At 40.1% G+C, this 19342-nt stretch overlaps 1 protein-coding gene across 1 annotated transcript; it reads right to left on the bottom strand.

Annotated features, from left to right (window-relative positions):
- Positions 1 to 2519: 2519 nt before the first annotated feature.
- On the bottom strand, positions 2520 to 18865 carry LOC311038730 (histone lysine acetyltransferase CREBBP-like). The gene is made up of 13 exons (XM_084048322.1): positions 17720 to 18865; positions 13921 to 14002; positions 13644 to 13717; positions 13045 to 13194; positions 12215 to 12353; positions 10555 to 10640; positions 10294 to 10416; positions 9897 to 9966; positions 6798 to 6877; positions 6448 to 6600; positions 3996 to 4134; positions 3815 to 3892; positions 2520 to 3468 (listed from the first exon to the last, which is right to left on the bottom strand). The coding sequence occupies exons 2-13, from the start codon at positions 13934 to 13936 to the stop codon at positions 3452 to 3454; spliced, it is 1125 nt and encodes a 374-aa protein (XP_083904448.1). The 5' UTR covers positions 13937 to 14002; positions 17720 to 18865; the 3' UTR covers positions 2520 to 3451.
- Between the last annotated feature and the right edge of the window lie 477 nt (positions 18866 to 19342).

Here is a 19342-nt window from a genome sequence, read left to right on the forward strand (position 1 = left end):
GATTAGAGCACATGAGTTTATTCAAGAGGTAAACAGAGAAACATGTTTAGGCAATAATATGCTAGATGGTTCTCTGCCACTCATGAATACAAAAAGGACTCAAATGTGGAATGCCTGGTGTTGTACTCCATTGTTCAGACCACCGAAACATGAATAATATCATGTTGTTTAAGTAACATGCAAAAAGAAAATAACCCATATCTTTGAGTGTACATGATGGAGCCTGAACCTTGAAAAACTACAAATGTACCCATGTCTCCACATGAAGAACTGTTCTATAAAGCAAAACTGTGGCAGGGGTCATTACAGCAATATTGCTGAGCTTCCTACACCAGTTGTTGTCGCCTTTCCGACGTTAACGAACCCTATACCTAACCCTCACCCTAACCCTAACCGCACGCGGAAGCCACTAGTCGGAGTGGCGAGATGTCGGCGTGGAAGACTGTTACCGTTCTGAAAGTTGGGTCTGGGGCCAGATTCTGTGAGAGAAACAAGCAACCAGGTCTAGGAAAACCAGCCCAAAAGAAGCGACTATGGCCCACATGAGCACTTTAACGTATACATCAGCTATTTGAAAATAGCAGATCTACAAGCTCACAACGCGCCACGATGCGATGCATTGTGAGCTTGTAGATCTGCTATTTTCAAATAAAATCTTGCGGGGAAATTATAATAAGCAGATCTGGCAACCCTGGTCTGGGGACCCCCAAGGTTCCTTGAGGGTGGTCCAGGGAGTCCCTATTATAGAAAAATAAACATTTTAATTATTTAAGCCCTATTTTATACTTAATCAAAAATAGATAAAATAGCTGATCTATTGGATCACAACATGTCACAATGCATTGTGTTCTTTACTGTAGATAGGCTATTTTCCTATATGCATAAATGCCTATATGCATATAGGCATTCTATGCCTATATGGCATGCCCAAAACAGGAATGCCAGATTAAAGTGGTTAATTTAAGTCTTAATGAGAGACTATATAAGAATGAATGCCTATTCAGATTATAGGTTTCACCATAAAGAGTTGAATAATTCTTTATCTAATCTACCAACAAAAATCTTGTTTTATGGGGGTCCCTGGCACAAAATCTCCTCAAATGGGGGTCCGTGGCCTAATGCGTATCGCTTTGGGGATTCTTGACATTAAAATGTTTGAGAACCACGCCAATGACTAATCCTCCAATCATATCCTCTGATTTACAAATAATTTGATTTATGGTACTTTCATTCTTTCTATAGATTGATAAGACCCTAACGTTTACTATGGAAATACAAAGCTATTTAACTCTTATTTTAACAAGGCGGCCAAACATATCAATGACCAAAGAATTCAACTACATCACTAGTTTGCTACCCAGAGGAAGTCTGGTGTAAGACTGAACCTACTTACCTGTATGTGCACAGTTGTGTTGATGAGTTGGAAGTGCCTGGAATAACCTGGTACATTCATCTCTTTGTACAACAATCAATAAACACAATGAAACTGCAGATAACGACTGGAACATCGTATTGCATGGAATAATTGCCATTACAACACTAATAATTAACTTTTTTTATTCATTCCCTTCCACGGAACATGACAGCCTTGAAAATGAAATGTCAAATATGTAATTCTTATGTCCCTTAATTGGAGTATTTCACAGTCTCCCATAGATCCACCGCACCCGTGCACACCAAACTGCTACTGTATAAGGACTGTGTAAATACATGATCAAACCATTATTGAATTTATACAGGTTTCACATGCTCAAAATGTTCATAATGAAGGTACAATTTGTGAAAACTAACAGAGGAATACAGAGGAGCTCATCTGACCTTGTTCCCCCAAAATTCGGCTCAAACATGGGGGAGAATGCATTCTACTGGGGTGCCACCAAAATGTGGAATGCCTTATGAAAAGCCATTAAAGATCTCAACTCCCTACCCAAACTCAAAACTAACCTAAAAGAATGTCTGTCCAAATGAAAGCAGATCAGTCAGTCTATGAAATTGTCTCAAACTAAATGGAGCAGCATGAATTGACCAGTCATCTACATGTGTGTGTTGTGTTTTGCACTCAATGCAACTGTGTACTTGCACAGGCTTATGAAATAAACTCATATATTTATGAGAACACTTCTAGAGCAGGAAACTGAGGACATTATTATTCATTTTTTTTAAATGTCTGCCATTAACAGTAACATTTTGGATCATGTTAAAATGTGTTATCCACCATATCAAATGGTAAAACAATCATCAGGAATGAATTACATGTAAGCTATATAGCATTTTAAAGATGCTTGTTATACTATGCAGATGTATGTTTTTTACTTGTTCACATTATTTAGATAATGTATATACCATGGGTCTTCAACAGCGGGTCCTGGTTCCTAGAGGGTCCTCAGAGTTACTACAGGGGGCGGGGGACCAGATTTTTGTGTGATAGGAAGATTGTTCCCCCCCAAAAAATGTGGAATGTCTGAACTCCGCATTAACAGTAATAAGATGGGGATCCTAATAAACTCAATAAACATTGATGAGACAATCAGCTAAATATGGTGAGCTAGCTTTGAAAGCCTCTTATCAAGTTGCATGGAAGGCTTTCAACAACAACAAAAAAGTTTTATGCAACACAATTTTATTCAGTACATGTAGTGGGGGCCCCTGATTAATTTCTCTATCAGCTAAGGCAGTGGTTCTCGACCTTTTCAGGCCATGACCCCCCAAAATAATCATATTTCAACTGGGGACCCCCCACCCTGATAAGCACTTGGAATGTAGGAGTTGAGGCATTGCATTTAGTTTGACTCGGTTCCACAGATAAATATTGTGAAATAGCCGATCTACAAGCTCACAACGCCTTGCAACATCTATTTATTATACTATTAGACAATTTGCTATCTATAAACTATAATTATTGGTTGGCAATAAATAAATAAAATTCCCTCCGGCCCATGGACTGACAAGCCCACCAGGAAAATTCCCAAACTTCTCGATGGCAAGTCCGTGCCTGGTTCTGACCATTCATCAAGTGACTTTTAAAACAAACATGTTTACATCGTTAGAATACAAACAGTTAAAACATTTTGTTGGCTCTATAACATCTTCCCTTTGTTGTCCACGAGTGCAGTTGCTCTTGGATCTCATCTCCCGTAGAGAGTTTACATCTCACAGCCTGAGAAGATGTATCCAAAACTCAACAGATGTCAACTCATATGTCACCCGTAAAAAAAGAAAAGGCTGAAAGAAAAAAGAAAGGAAACTTCCAGAAAGGAAAATTCCAGAAAGGATACTCTTTTTGTGTCCTTACTCCAAAAACCTTGGGGAGCATCCTCTCTCCTCGAGAAGCAAATTATGAATTGGAGTGTCCTTTAAGGTTGTGGAATGCGTCGAGTTCCGGGTCAGCTGGAGGACGGAGGAGGCGGGAAGACATGAATCCCAATTTGGCCATGGTCTTTACTACCTGTTCTTATAGTCCATAGGCTCCTGTAAAAGGAAACGTTTGGTCACATGTCTTTCTAACATTAGTGTTTGCGTGTAGATACATGGAGTGCACTAGAAAGGTTTCCAACTTTCTGCCAAGCAGCATCAACTACTACAACAACAACCTCAAAGGGAGCTCCTTGTAACACTGTGACAAACATTTGGCAATTAAAGAAACGGTTTGTAAAAATAGTAAAAAAACAACAACAACTGTGTGTGTGTGTGTGTGTGTGTGTGTGTGTGTGTGTGTGTGTGTGTGTGTGTGTGTGTGTGTGTGTGTGTGTGTGTGTGTGTGTGTGTGTGTGTGTGTGTGTGTGTGTGTGTGTGTGTGTGTGTGTGTGTGATTGACCTGCAGGGTTCTGCATCCCGTTAATCATCTTATTGGCTCTGGTGGTTCGGCTAATGTAGGGGTCAGCGTTAGGAACACCTGACAGAGAGTTAACAACATAGCAAGTGAAGGGGACAAAGTGAGCCTCTTGTCTCGATCAACAAAAACAGATCCAGTGAATATAACTTTTGTGTGTGTTTACTTGGGGGTTGTCTGGACGCCATGGGCTGATGGCCCATGGCGGAGTGGCCCTGTGGCAGCCCTGAGGGAGGCATGCCAGGCTGGACGGGCATCATGCCCTGCTTCTGGAGTTGCATCCGCCTGACCTCCTCCATCTTATTCTGAAAGTGAGGTAAAGATTGGCAATGTTTCAGTCACCTTAACCTTCGTTAATTTGATTCCTAGGCATCTTAAAGAGGTGGTGCCATGGTTTTGCACTTTTTCTGTTTTTCATGTGTCTATGAGGTTGATAGAACTTCATTAAGGCCCCCGCTGGTGGTTTTATGGTGTTTCATGTCTTCTCTGACTATTTGGAGTTTTTTCCTGGAGGCTGAAACCTTGAGAGTCAAACGTGCCAATCCAAAACAGGGGCATAGTGACATCACAGAGCCCCCAGAAAACATACCCTCCCCCTCATTATCATAACACAACAGGTGTGGGCATGAGGAGGAGGAGGGACTAGGACAGGTGGGTGGTGCTAAGGTGGTGGAGGAGGTGCTAAGGTGAGAACCAGGCATACTTAATGAACTGGAGGCATGTCCACATAAAAACATTTTTATTAACAATTTCTGTACACTTTTTTTTTTGAAAAAAATCCTTACATAATAATAATACCTTATGATCAGGTTTTAGGGTTGAAAAATATCATGGCACTCCATCTTTAATTGATGACAAATCCAGCTGGATTCCTCACATAAAAGACATTTCATCTAAAATTGCCAACAAATACTGCAATTTTAAGTTGTAACTGCATTACATGCTTGGCAATGCACGGTTTTACCTTAAATGAAATACTGGAAAATCATTTGGGCCAGCACTCATCATACTAAACTGCACTGTATATTTCTTCAAAAACTCTGCACTGAAATTACATTACAGATTCTCTCTTCAAGAAATCAGCTATACTCAACAATCTATCAAGCGAATATCCTTCACAGCACAATTTGACTTCAAATTAATTCATAATCAGTCAAATCAGAGCAAAATCATAACAACACATAATGCAAGCACCAATTTCTTGTCTCACACTAGAACAGCCAACGCCCAGTTCCGTCTTCACTTTAAAGGAGCAATCGATTTTAATAAGCTTCCACCCCACTCCTTTGACCTATCTCCAAATCTGTTTAAAAATAAAGTCTAAGAACACTAATTGTTTTCTTTAAGTTTTGTTTTATATGCATGCATATTTTTGGTCTATTTGCATTTACAATGTGATCATTACAAATTATGTAAAATGTTTTCCATTTTTTCCTTTTTTTTAACTCAGTCTGCCTGGTATCTACATAACATCTGTATTTTACCGAGGCTGTCTTGAAGCTGGTGGGAAGAAAACTGAAGAAAAGCTGGATTAAAAGCAAGAATTTTGGCTAAGCTTCATTTTTTACAAAATGACAGTGATGTCACCTACAAAATCTCCACATTGTGGTAGTGCCTTTTCTTCCGTCCGTTGCAGCAGTAGTGAGTCATTGAGACGTTTTCAATATTCTATTATCCATCCTTAGGAACAGTGGTTAATTCAAAAAGGATTTTGGTCGGTCATGCATATCTCTTGGCCTGGTAAACCATCCCAGTCGCGTGAATTCACATTTCCATGTGTCTTCTGCAGAGCCATGTTAGCTAGTGTCCTCAGCGACGCTCGAAGATCATCTTTACTCTCTCCAGAGTACCAGGAACGATTAGCTGGCCTTACAAACCAGTTAATCACGGATCGCATATACAAGGACGAGAAGCATTGAAGAGAATCCAGTAATAGTTGGTTGGTTAGCACAGCCTAAAGCATATTCTCGCAGTGGATCTGGTTAACGAGTCAGCCGATTATGCAGAATACACATGGACCGGGATGGTTTACCAGGCTAATCTCTAATCCCTCCAAGGTCCAAGATACTTTTAGAGAACTTAAATAGTAATAGGCTCTATGCACAGCAGCCATATTGGAAAGAAATTGGGCCTCTTCTTACTTCCTTCACAGGTGTTACCAATGATACTAATGAAGGCTCTGTTCCATTCTGGTCAGGGTGCTGATATTGTGCATGTTGGCTCACTAGAAACACTCCATTTTGGTTCCCAAATGACCCCTTATGGTGGGTGTATAACTCTGAGAGTGTACAAATACGGGTCCATTTGGTTCCATTTGTACACTCTCAGAGTTATGTGGGTCCTTGAAAATAAGACGACCACTATTCCACACTAAATGGAACAGAGCCTTAATTAGTATCATTGGTAACACCGGTGAAGGAAGTAAGGAAGGGGCCCAATTCATTCCCAATATGGCTGCTGTGCATAGAGCCTACCACAACTTCCTCGTAGTGGTTTTCCAACAGGATAAAAGGCTGGAAGTGGATTTGTAAAGTTTAGTGCAGAAGGAGAACAGCAGTCTGAGCGGAAGCTGCTCAGACTGGGGAAGCTGCAATGACAGCATTCTATCTGGTTCTTACATGTGCCATGCCCCCATGTGCTCCTGGCTGGTTCACACCAACAGGACCAGGAACAAGACCTGAACTGGACCCAGGAAACTGGCCTGGAGGGAGGTACTGGTTCTGTAACTGGACAACGTTGTGCTGACCCATCCTCCCTGCTCCCATGCCCATCTGGAGACCACACAGCACAGGAACATGTGAGAGATTCGATTTTACGATGCTCACTTCAAAATCAGAGCTACACTGGGTTATTTGATTAGTGCCGTAGCATTGTGAATGCATAAAGATTTTTGAACATAATTATTAATCCATTATTTTTGGAAATACAGAGACCTTTAATACAGTTTCCAATTGTAGTAAAAACTGACCTGGTTCATTGGAGCGCCAAGGGGAACAGGAGGTGTCGATCTCTGACCCATAGACTGCTTATGAACAGACTGATTCATCACTACAGAAGAACAAACAGATTCATTAGTATATGGAAGACATTAATCTGGTCCATTGTTTTGGGACTGTACGCAAATATGAAGCTACAGCAGTCAACAGACTTCCCGCTTTGTCAAGGTGTGTTCCGGTTTAAAGCGTACTGGCAAATATCTGTAAAACACTAAAATGTCCCAGTTTTAAACATTCACAAATAGTCCTGGTTTTCACCACAATTAAAATAAAGCTAATACTAACATTAAACTTGTTCTCAGTGCTTACGTAGAGATGTGTGTGTGTGTGTGTGTGTGTGTGTGTGTGTGTGTGTGTGTGTGTGTGTGTGTGTGTGTGTGTGTGTGTGTGTGTGTGTGTGTGTGTGTGTGTGTGTGTGTGGACGCTGATAACAGCATCTAAAACAAATGAAATACATACATAATGAAAAACCATAACAAACATTTGAATCAAATTACGATCATCACAGATACAAATAAATATAGTGTTACATGAAACAGGTGCAGTTACTATGCAATGTGTCCTCAAGAAGTACCCTAAATGTTTCTATTGAGACCAATCGCTCCAGTTTCAGAGAGTCCTGAAGTTTGTTCCATTTGTGTGGAGCATAACCAGAGGCGTCGCTAGGTCTCTACTGCTATGGTCTCTACTAGGTCGGGGGCTTAGCCCACCAGGCAACGGCCACATTCGCGGATTTCGGCGGATTCGGGTACTTTTCCCCCATTTTTTGTTACTTTATTTCGGTTTTAGGGTTAGGGGTAGGGTTAGGTTAGGGTTATAGATATATAATTAAAAAAATAAAAAAAAACTTTTTTTTATTCGTCATTGAGCATAACACATGAAAGCATGAAAGTCTTTCCTTGTTCACAGCTCTTCCGTGGACTGGTATATCTAATGTGTGATTGTGAACGTGTTGCATGTCCAGTAACCTTTGGCTCTAAAAACGAAGATAGGTACAGAGGAAGCTTACCACACAAGGCCTTATAAATAAATAACATACAATGCTCTCTGTGTACTGCGAGAGAAGGCCAACCCACTTTATCATAAAAAATACAGCGATGGGTGAGATAATCATCACCAGTGATAAAACGTAGGGCACTGTGGTAGACTGCATCGAGAGGTAGTGTGGAGATTGAAGCATGCATGTACAGCACATCACCATAGTCAAACACAGACATTATGACAGATTGACAGTTTTTCTGCTGGTAAAGGAAAAGCAGGACCTGTTTCTGTAGAGGAAACCAATCTGTCCTCTTAGTTTTTTGATAAGGTTCTCCACATGAATCTTAAATGAGAGCTTGGAATCTAGCCAAATGCCCAGGTATTTATAAGAGGAGACCAGCTCAATTTGTTCACCTTTAAGAGTGTAAACACTCGATGAGGGATTTATGTTTGGAGACCTAGTAAATACCATACATTTTGTTTTTTTTAGAGTTCAGAACAAGCTTAAGTGAAGCCCACTGAAACCTATTGAGACAAGGGTTGTAGCTGTAACAGTGCTATGACCTGGTCTGAAGCCTGACTGTTGAGGTTGGAGTATATTATGTGTGTTCAGGAATGCACGTAGCTGTGAGCTGACTTGGGACTCTAGGATCTTGGCTAGACAGCACAATTTTGATATAGGTCGATATTTGTTTAAATCTGACTGATCACCACCTTTGTGTAGTGGTATAACTTGTGCATCTTTTCATATTGCAGGAATTGAGCCTGAGGTAAGTGTATAAAAAATATGGGCAGCAATTAAATGGTCACTGAGATGCAGCAGATATGGGTTAAGATCATCTGCACCCTTTTTAGTGCATATTTGTGCAAGAGCAGTTAAAACTTCAGAATATGTTACTGGTCTAAATGTGAAGCAAGGGTGAATTGTCAGTAAGTATGAGCTCATGGAGATCTGACTGCCCCAACTGCCCAACTTGGGTCTGGCAAACAAGAAGTCCAGGACCCAGGCACACCGGAGGATTCAATCCCAGGCCTGCCAGTTTGACAGCTAGCCTGGTGGGGATGGTGTTAAAGGCTGAGCTGTAGTCAGTAAATAACAGCCTAACGTAGCCCCCTTCCCTGTTGTTGTCAAAAGTGGGAGAGGGTGGCATGCAAAACCTGGGAGATGGCATCGTCGGTGGATCTGTTGCAACGGTTGGCAAACTGCTTATAATTATCTTGCCGTTAGCATAGTCTAACTCAGAGGTAAGCGGTTGAAGATGGATGGATGGATGGATAACTCAGAGGTGGGCAACTTTGAGGATGGAGAGGGCCACTATATTTCCACAATCACTCCAGAGGGCCACATTGCATATACTGTCGGGCAGACACCTCTTATCTCCATAATTTAACTTTTTTTTCGTAAATTAATGCCGTATATTTCGTCATTTTAGTATGTCACACAAAAACAAAAATAGCTGATCTGATGCGACGCGTTTTGAGCTTGTAGATCTGCTATTTTTGCTATTTTGTAATTGTAATTGTAATATTTTGGTATTTTTTATTTGGAATCCTGAAAAGAAACATTTTCATTTAATTTCAAATGCATTTAGTTATACTTAAGTTAACTTTATGAACTTAAATACAAATATATTGGACATAAAAAAGTCATTAAACTAATAATATATACTGAAGTACTTAAAGCGGGTCATGATTGCTTGTTTGGAATTGTAACAGCTGAAATCAATGTATCCGATATTAACCTGCGGGCCGCATTAAGTGAAGGCGAGGGCCGCATGTGGCCCCCGGGCCGCCAGTTGCCCATGTATGGTCTAACTAGTAACTACAGTGTGTTAGTTATCATCAGAGACAATTTCACCAAAATAACTACTGGAAGTTATAGCTTCAGTAACTAGCTAAGCAACTAAACAGCTCACCAATGAGATGGGTTTTTTGTTGTGTTTTTTTGTTTTATTTTATTTGGTATCCAGGAAAGAGAACAGAAGATCACATGAGTTGAAGAGTTGGCTGTCGTTATTGTCATTTTAAACTCTCATATACTCATACGTATTAGTGTGTCTTTATAAGTAGTTAAAAGTATGTGTGTTTACTTGGGGGTTGCCCAGGGGTCATCATGCCCTGCTTCTGGAGTTGCATCCGCCTGACCTCCTCCACTTTATGCTGAAAGTCAGGTAGACAATGTTTCAATGAACGTAACCTCATAAATTAGATTCCTAGGCATCTCAATTGATTACAAATCAAGATGGAATCCTCACATTAAATAAGAGATGTAATCTCTAATTACCCAAATTCCTGGAATTCTAAGTAAATTAAACTTAGTTACATGTTTGACGGAAAACAAAACAAAAGAAACATCTATCTAGCACTCATCATCACACTAAACTCATCAAGAAATGTAACCAACATTTACAACAACAATAATATTAATAATAATAAATAAGTTGCAATGGCGCATGAGTATTCTATCTAACCAAATCTGGTTCTTACATGAGCCATGCCTCCGTGTGCTCCTGGCTGGTTCATACCAACAGGACCTGGAACAAGACCTGAACTGGGCCCAGGAAACTGGCCTGGAGGGAGGTACTGCATCCTCCCTGCTCCCATGGCCATCTGGAGACCACACAGCACAAGAACGTGTGAGAGATTAGATTTTACAATCATGTGATTTTATGAACATGGTCATTAATCCATTAAACATGTTCCTAAAAACAGAGACCTTCAATCAAGTTTCGAATTAGTCAAACTGACCTGGTTCATTGGAGCGCCAAGAGGAGGGCCATGTGTCGATCTCTGACCCATGGGCTGCATCCCCATATGAACAGAATGGTTCAACACTACAGATTAGTGAAACAACGAACATTCACTATACATGAGTACAACAGGAATGAAGTCTGGTCTATAGGCTCTATGCACAGCAGCCATATTGGGAATGAATTGGGCCCCTTCCTTACTTCCTTCACAGGTGTTACCAATGATACCAATGAAGGCTCTGTTCCATTCTGGTCAGGGTGCTGATATCGTGCATGTTGGCTCACTGGAAACACTCCATTTTGGTTCCCAAATGGCCCCTTATGGTGGGTGTGTAACTCTGAGAGTTAACTCTCTCAGAGTTATGGGGGTCCTTGAAAATAAGACAACCACTATGCCACACTAAATGGAACAGAGCCTTAATTAGCATCATTGGTAACACCTGTGAAGGAAGTAAGGAAGGGGCCCAATTCATTCCCAATATGGCTTTCATGTGTTATGTGTCTGTATATGTAGAGAGAGTGTGAGTGAGTGAGTGAGTGAGTGAGTGAGTGAGTGAGTGAGTGAGTGAGTGAGTGAGTGAGTGAGTGAGTGAGTGAGTGAGTGAGTGAGTGAGTGAGTGAGTGAGTGAGTGAGTGAGTGTGTGTGTGTGTGTGTGTGTGTGTGTGTGTGTGTGTGAGCGTGTGTGTGTGTGTGTGCCCTTGCACATGCGTCTTCATGCGTGTGTTTGCTCTCGTGCACAATGGGTCTGGCATACATTTCCACATAAAGTTGCATTTTGCCCAGCCCTGCACCTGAAATGATTTTGACACCCCTGCTCTGTGAACTATTTAAGCAGTACAAGACATATTGTATTGGCTGAGTTTGTCTATGTTGATTAAAGGTAGGGTAAGTGATATGTTTTGTTAAAACAAAGTATTTTCAGTATATTCTGGTAATTGTTCCTACAGTATATAGCGTGTTAGTCCAGTAACAGGGGTGTCCCTGTCTCTCCAGCTCTCTCTCAATAAACAGAAAATACATTTTCAGGTGGGTTGCCAATTTCAACCAATCAGGAGAGAGTAGCCAGTTATCAACTTAAAATTTATAGTGTTCCAGTTTCAATTTTGTCTGCTCATTTCTTTGTCATCACTTCCAATTTCACTTATTTGCTCTCGTGCTCTCTTCCTGCACAAAATCACTTCCTGCACCTTTAAGTACAGTATGTGTACTGTATGTGTATGTGTCTTTAGATGGATTCATCCAAATGTTCTCATGTTGCTAAGAGACAAAACCCTTGGACACATGAAGTTGGCTGTAGGTTGGTTCATATTATTTTGTTGTTAGCATATTGAAACTATATTATCAAGCCGTTTAGCATAGCATTAGCTAACAATAGTATTAAATCTCACCAAAATAATGACTGGATGAGGATGTTATAGCTAGCTAGCTGAGCTTACAGCTGACCAATGAGACATTTTTTTATTTGGTATGCAGAATGGAAGCTCACGTGGGTTGAAGAGTTGACTGTTGTTATTGTCAGTTGAAACTGTCTATTATTTTTTTGTTTCATTCAAGTGGTTCATAAGTGTGTGTGTGTGTGTGTGTGTGTGTGTGTGTGTGTGTGTGTGTGTGTGTGTGTGTGTGTGTGTGTGTGTGTGTGTGTGTGTGTGTGTGTTACTTGGGGGTTGTCCGGGGGCCATGGGCAGATGCCCCATACTGGAGTGGCCCTGTGGTACGCCAGAGGAAGTCATACCAGGCTGGACGGGCATCATGCCCTGCTTCTGAAGTTGCATCCGCCTGGCCTCCTCCATTTGTTTCTGAATGCGAGGTAAAGATTGGCAATGTTTCAATGAACTAATAACCACATTCATTAGATTCCTATTGAATTTGTCTCAATTGATGACAAATGCTTGAATCCTCCCATTAAAGAGAGTTCATCTTAAATTGTGTAAAATCATAATATCATTTGGGCCAGCACTCATCATACTAAACTGCACTGTATCCAGTGGTGGAAAGTAACTAAGTACATGTACTCAAGTACTGTAATTAATAATAAGTACAATTATGAGGTTTTTGTAATTGAGTATTTCCAATTTCCAATACTTTTACTTCTACTCCCCTACATCTCAGAGGTAAATAGAATTATTTGAAAACTTTATGTGTCGCGATGCGACGCATTGTGAGCTTGTATATCTGCTATTTTCAAAAGATTTGTATACATTTCAAAACTTGAAATGGGACATTCTGCCTAATGAGTACTTTTACTTTTGGTACTTTAAGTACATTTTGATGCCAATACTTTTATAGTTTTCCTCAAGAAAATGTTGAATTCTGGACTTTTACTTGTAACAGAGTATTTCTACATTGCAGTATTGATACTACACAGCTCACACCCTTTTTTCATGAAATCAGCAATACTCAACATTTCTGACAATGATAACAACAACAACAACAGCAAATACGCTGCAATTAGGCTCTACGCTCTAAGCCACTCTTTCTGGTTCTTACATGTGCCATGCCTCCGTATCCTAGTTGGTTCACACCTACAGGAGCAGAAACCAGACCTGAACTGGACCCAGGAAACTGGCCTGGAGGGAGGTACTGGTTCTGTAACTGGACAACGTTGGGCTGACCCATCCTTCCTGCTCCCATGCCCATCTGTAGACCACACAGCACAAGAACATGTGAGAGATTTGATCATTTTAAAATCAGGACTACACTGGGTTATTTGATTAGTGCCTTGCCATTTTGAATGCATAAAGATTTTATGAATATAGTCATTAATCCATTAAATATTTTCCTAAACACAGAGACCGTTAAAGGAGTAGTTCACCCAAAAAATGACTTATTTTCTATCAATTACACACCCCATGAAGCCTTGAATTCATGGGTTTCAATAATTTGATGACCGGGTGTGTTTCTGCTAGGAGACACAAAGAGTCTACTTTGTGCATCTTTCCGCCGGTAATCAAATTATTTGCTTAGGAATGCGGGGGGAAAAAATCCATGAATTCAAGGCTTCATGGGGTGTGAAATTGATAGAAAATAAGTCATTTTTTTGGGTGAACTGCTCCTTTAATACTTATTTGAATTGCAGTAAAACTGACCTGGTTCATTGGAGCGGCAAGAGGAGGGGCGTGACCCATGGACCACACCCCCACCTGACCAAACTGGTTCATCACTAAGGAAGAACAGACAACCTAACATTCATCACACATGAGAATGGCAGACCTCAAATGTGGCAAACCGTGTGTGTGTGTGTGTGTGTGTGTGTGTGTGTGTGTGTGTGTGTGTGTGTGTGTGTGTGTGTGTGTGTGTGTGTGTGTGTGTGTGTGTGTGTGTGTGTGTGTGTGTGTGTGAGTGTGTGTGTGGCTAGAACCTGACCTGCAGGTTTCTGCATCCTGTTAACCGTCGTATTGGTTCTGGTGGGTCAGATCCTGGATGGAGAGGTTAGCATTAGGACCACCTGACGGAGACAGGACAGGCACCAGTCATCGAAATGGACTAAATGTGCATGGTTCACATAATTATTAACAAAAAGTGGAGTTAGGAGGTTTTGTTCATCATTGATAAGAAAAGCTGAATGGACCTCCAAGATTACAATGAGGTTGGAGGTCAAAAGGGGGTGGAGCCTGGAGTCAGCAAAACCAGCTAACTCCACCCCCCTTTGGTGGACTTAGCTGGTTTAGCAGAAAGTTCGAGGATCCAATGGAGTTAGCTGGTTTTGTCAGAAGCGCTTTTTAAAACTTTTCATTGGTTCAATATTTTTTAACCAACACACAGGGTGTTCAATAGCACTAATTTATGGGAAAAAAAATAGCTGGTTTCTGCCCGACAGCAACAATATGTATGCAACGGTGTCATGGTGATTTTTTTACTGGTGTTTTAATGGTGTCGGGCGCGCACGCACGGCACGACACGTGCACACCGCGCGCATTTTATTTTACCTTAAATTAGGAAACATGTTTGTATAGGAAATGTTTTTTAGCTTAGTTTTAGTCTATTTAAACTAATACAAATTCAAGGAATGCCATGAATTGTAGAGCTGAAAGTAAAAGTTTGCTTTGAACGAGTATCTTTCTCTTCTTCGACGGTGGCTGAGGCATTGCTGCATGCAGATAGGATACTAGTAGCAGCCCAACTGAAGGAATTAGCTGATTTAGTTGCTATGTGACGCCTTTTCAGCTTGTAGGCTATTTTTGCTACTTTTGTGTGACACTGTAGTATGAAGAAGTAGGGCATTACTTTAGGAAAAAACATAAGTTCAAATATGGAGATAAGAGCAATGTTATATTACTACTTAGGCCACCAAAATCCCTCCACTCTCTTCTGCTGTCCAGAATGATTTATTCATTAATGGTTTCTCATGATGGTGGAGCTGAGCATGTCGTCCAACAAAGCTTGTGAATGTTTAAATAGTGACACCTAAGGCTCCAATTCTCTACTGTATTAATGATTAATTTCATGCAATGATTAGATTCTCTCTCTCCCTCCATCTCTCTCTCTCGCTCTGTCAATCTCTCTCCCCATCTCTCCCCGCCCCTTGCTCTTTCTCTCTCTCCCTTGGCAGTGGTGGAAAAAGTACTCAAATTCTTTACTTAAGTATAAGTACCAATACTGCAATATAGAAATACTCTGTTACAAGTAGAGGTCCAGAATTAAAATTTTACTTGAGTAAAAGTACAAAAGTATTTGCATCAAAATGTACTTAAAGTACCAAAAGTAAAAGTACTAAAATGTTTGAAAATAGCAGATCTACAAGCTCACAACGCATCGAGACGCAATGTGAGCTTGTAGATCAGCTATTTCGTCATACAATAGCCTATGTATAAAAGTAAAAAAAAGGTGTTAATGTATGTTTCATACTATCATAATTTATATCTGAAAATAATAGTGACTAAAGTTTTCAAATAATTGCAGTGGAGTAAAAGTACAATATTTGCTCTCTGAGATATAGTGTAGTAGAAGTAAAAGTATTGGAAATTGGAAATACTCAAGTAAAGTACAAATACCACAAAATCGTACTTAAGTACAGTACTTAAGTAAATCTACTTGGTTACTTTTCACCACTGAAGCCCCTCCCTATCTCTGGCTTCAGTGTGGTGTTCAATTTAGTTTTAGCATCTTCACATCATGCTGTCATCTGATGCCATGCAACAGCAGACAAGCGTTTGTCACGGCTCGAGAAAAAGATTAATAATGTATCATCGTTATGCAATATAATCCCTGTGGCTGTGTTACCGACCATCACTCAACAGATATACATCACGAGATAGAGGGTGGTAATGTAGAGGATGATCCAAGCAAGGCAAATGAGGACGATATATAAGACAAGCTGATCGATGCTTTGCCACGTGTCGATAGGCTCTATTCACAGCAGCCATTATTATGAAGACATTCACAGGTGTTGTCAATGATACTAATGAAGGCTCTGTTCCATTCTGGTCAAACAGAGTCGGGTGCTGATGTTGTGCATGTTGGCTCACTGGAAACACTCTGTTACACCAGTGGGTCTACAGTTGGGGTCCAGGGACCCTCATGCAGGCTTCCAAATGGCTGTGTAACTCTGAGAGTTGTGGGGGTCGTGGAAACGACTGTGCTACACTAAATGGAACAGAGCCTTCATTAGTATCATTGGTAACACCTGGGAAGGAAGTGATGATATGGCTGCTGTGCATAGAGCCTTGCAGGATTATGCAAAGGCTAAAATGTAACTTAGATAGCATGTTATGTGGACAGATGCCAGGTCATTGTTGACATGGCATCCTATAGTGTCTATAGTTTCAATGTACAGGCTGATGATAGGTTCTTGGTTTACGTATGTACTATTAGATTATTGGTTTACTTGTGTATTACTTTATTAGATACTATCTCTATGTATTTGATGTATTATTGATTATTATGATGTATTATCTTGTGTCCTTGCTTACTGTAAATCACTCTGGATTAAGAGCATCTGCTAAATGCCCAAACTGTAAACTGTCTTTATCGGAACCCAGAGATGCCCAGGTTAGTGCGTGGTAGTTTGCAAGGATATTATAGTTTTACATTTTTTTAATTTAGTTTTGACTTTATTTTTTCCAGTTTCAGTTAGTTTTAATTTGTGTGTTTGGTAGTTGGTAGTTTTTATTTTGGAGGAAGATTTTTGTTTTGGTTTCGTTTTTATTAGTGTTCGTTTTAATTTTCATACAATAGGGTTTGAGTTAGGTATAGTTGTTTTGTACAGCCTCTGTTTTTTTAATTCAACTAAAATGTATTTTTTTCTAGTATTTGTTTTGATTAGTTTTAGTCAACTATATTAACCCTGGACAGTACTGTGAAGTCAGGCATGTCCATATTTGGGCATAACCTGGATAGACAGACAGGCACCCACCACAGACAGGCAACTTCAACATATATTTGTCCAGTCGCACGCCCATAGGTTTTCATCATCGGCAGACTACTTCTGAGGTTACATTTGAAGCAATCAAATTGAGTTTAAAATACAGCCAAATGGACCACTAGGGGCCCACATGGACCCTAGAAACCCCTTGTTAACTGAGAGTATAGCCTACAAAGAGAAGGGTCCGAATTGACTGGGAATAAGGATGCTCCTGATCTCTCCCAAATTACATCAATATATAATAACCAGTGGTGTAATGTAACTACACCACTGGTACATTTACTCAAGTACTGTACTTAAGTAACATTTTTAGATCATTTTTACTTTATTGGAGTATTTCCAGTTTTCAGTACTTTTACTTCTACTCCACTACATCTCAGAGGCAAATATTGTACTTTTACTCCACTACAATTATGTGAAAAATGTAGTTACTATTTACTTTGTAGATTTCATTATTATTACAAAACATACATTAACCACTTCAGCCCTATATACATTTCAGCCATTTGAAAATAGCAGATCTACAAGCTCACAATGCGTCGTGATGCGACGCATTGTGAGCTTGTAGATCTGCTATTTTCAAAGTGCATTTTGATGCCAATACTTTTGTACTTTTACTCAAGTAAATTTTGAATTCCGGACTTTTACTTGTAACAGAGTATTTCTACATTGCAGTATTGATACTTTTACGTAAGTAAAACATTTGATTACTTTTTCCACCACTGATAACAACACACCTATAGGTTCAGATAAAGATGAAATCATTATCATCCTGATTCAGTAGGAAAAAAAAGATCTCACCTTATCCAGACGGTTGACTTCCTCTGTCGGGTAGCGAGCACACCGAGGGTTCATTTCACCAATTCCTACTCCAACTGTTGTTGTATGGGTTTATTCCTGTTAACAATCAGAACTCTCTACAAACACACACACACTCCTCTTCACACTGCTGTTGAGTCCTACTGAAACCTCATACACGCTGCACAAGAGACAGAGAGAGGGAGGGAGGGAGGGAGGGGAGAGAGAGAAATAGAGAGGTGTGTGTGTGTGTGTGTGTGTGTGTGTGTGTGTGTGTGTGTGTGTGTGTGTGTACCAAATGTATACTGTTTAATAAAACTTGAAATACTAGATTCAGGTTCAGGGAAGTGAGTTTTATGACCCATGCCCCAGGGCCCTGCCCAGTTCGCTCATGGGCCCAGGACTCCGGATACCACACTACTCATGTTCTAAACCAGTGGTTCTCAAAGTGTGGTCCGGGGACCCCGGGGGTCCTTGAGGGACTTCCAGGGAGTCCCGAGCGAAATATATTATTATATTATATTAATATAGTATCAATATCAGTTAAAGACTGTATATACACTGTACATCTATAAGCTCACAACATATCGCAATATATAGATGCGACGCATTGAGCTTGTAGATCGGCTATTGGTTTGGAAAGTGGTTTCTACATTTTTAAACTGTACTTCGTTACTTTCCACCGCTGCTGCAGACCCACAGCCCATTTTCCGCCGTAGTCTGAAGACTGTGGCTAATCAGCTTTATACCTCTGTACATCCCTCATGTTCTTGACAATCGGTACCAGTATACCATTTCTCCACTGTTCAGGCGTCTTCTCACCTTCCAACATGTTGAACAATCTAGTGAGGCGGCGCCATAGCATAGACTAAAATTTGACTGTAGCTCAAACTCAAAAGTTTAGGTGTCACCCTGACATGATGGTCATAATGCATGACTCACAAAGTGCATTTACTTGAATACTGTACTTTTGGGGAATTTCTGGAGTATCTGTACTGTATTCGCATTTTTAGATACTTTTACTCCACTACATTTCAATGACAGTGGACTACTACATGTGTAGGAAGGGAAAAAGTACAATATTAATTAACCACTTAAGCTGTAACAGCTCACAACACCTCATGATACGACATGTTGTGTGCTTGTAGATCTTATATTTTCACTATTATTGATCAATTTGTTTAAAATGTCTAGAAAATCTTACGCTTTTTTTGGGCGGGAGGAAATACATTTAATAACAATGCATTGATATTAAGAAAAAAATGTAATTTGCACTTTTGAATGTCAGTATTTTTAAAAGCAAGTACTCCATTACTTTAATTCAAGTACAAATTTGAGAAAGCAACTTTCCCTTGTAGTTGTGTAATATTTGACCAGGAGTATCTATGCTCTTCTTTGACTCAAGTACTGGGGCTGAGTACTTTGTCTTCCCCATGCTCATTATGACATCAAACGATTTTCATTATCTCAACATATACTGTGTAAATCAACAGTATAGACACTGGCGTATCTTGATAAATCAACTTTTATTGCCACATCACAGGTTTACAGCTGTAAAACAGTGGGTGAAATTCGTTTTTGTGCATGCTCCATCGTTTTAGTTATTTTCATGCAAAAGGAGAAAGG

Source organism: Gymnoscopelus microlampas (assembly GCF_963454915.1).
Source record: "Gymnoscopelus microlampas genome assembly, chromosome: 22".
In the NCBI taxonomy this organism is placed as follows: domain Eukaryota; kingdom Metazoa; phylum Chordata; class Actinopteri; order Myctophiformes; family Myctophidae; genus Gymnoscopelus; species Gymnoscopelus microlampas.

Coding starts and splice junctions, on each gene's coding strand:
- LOC311038730 (XM_084048322.1), bottom strand. Junction 10,641..12,214: donor GGCCCCCGGACAACCCCCAA/GTAACACACACA, acceptor ACTAATCTGTAG/TGTTGAACCATTCTGTTCAT. Junction 6,601..6,797: donor TTGGCGCTCCAATGAACCAG/GTCAGTTTTTAC, acceptor TGTGGTCTCCAG/ATGGGCATGGGAGCAGGGAG.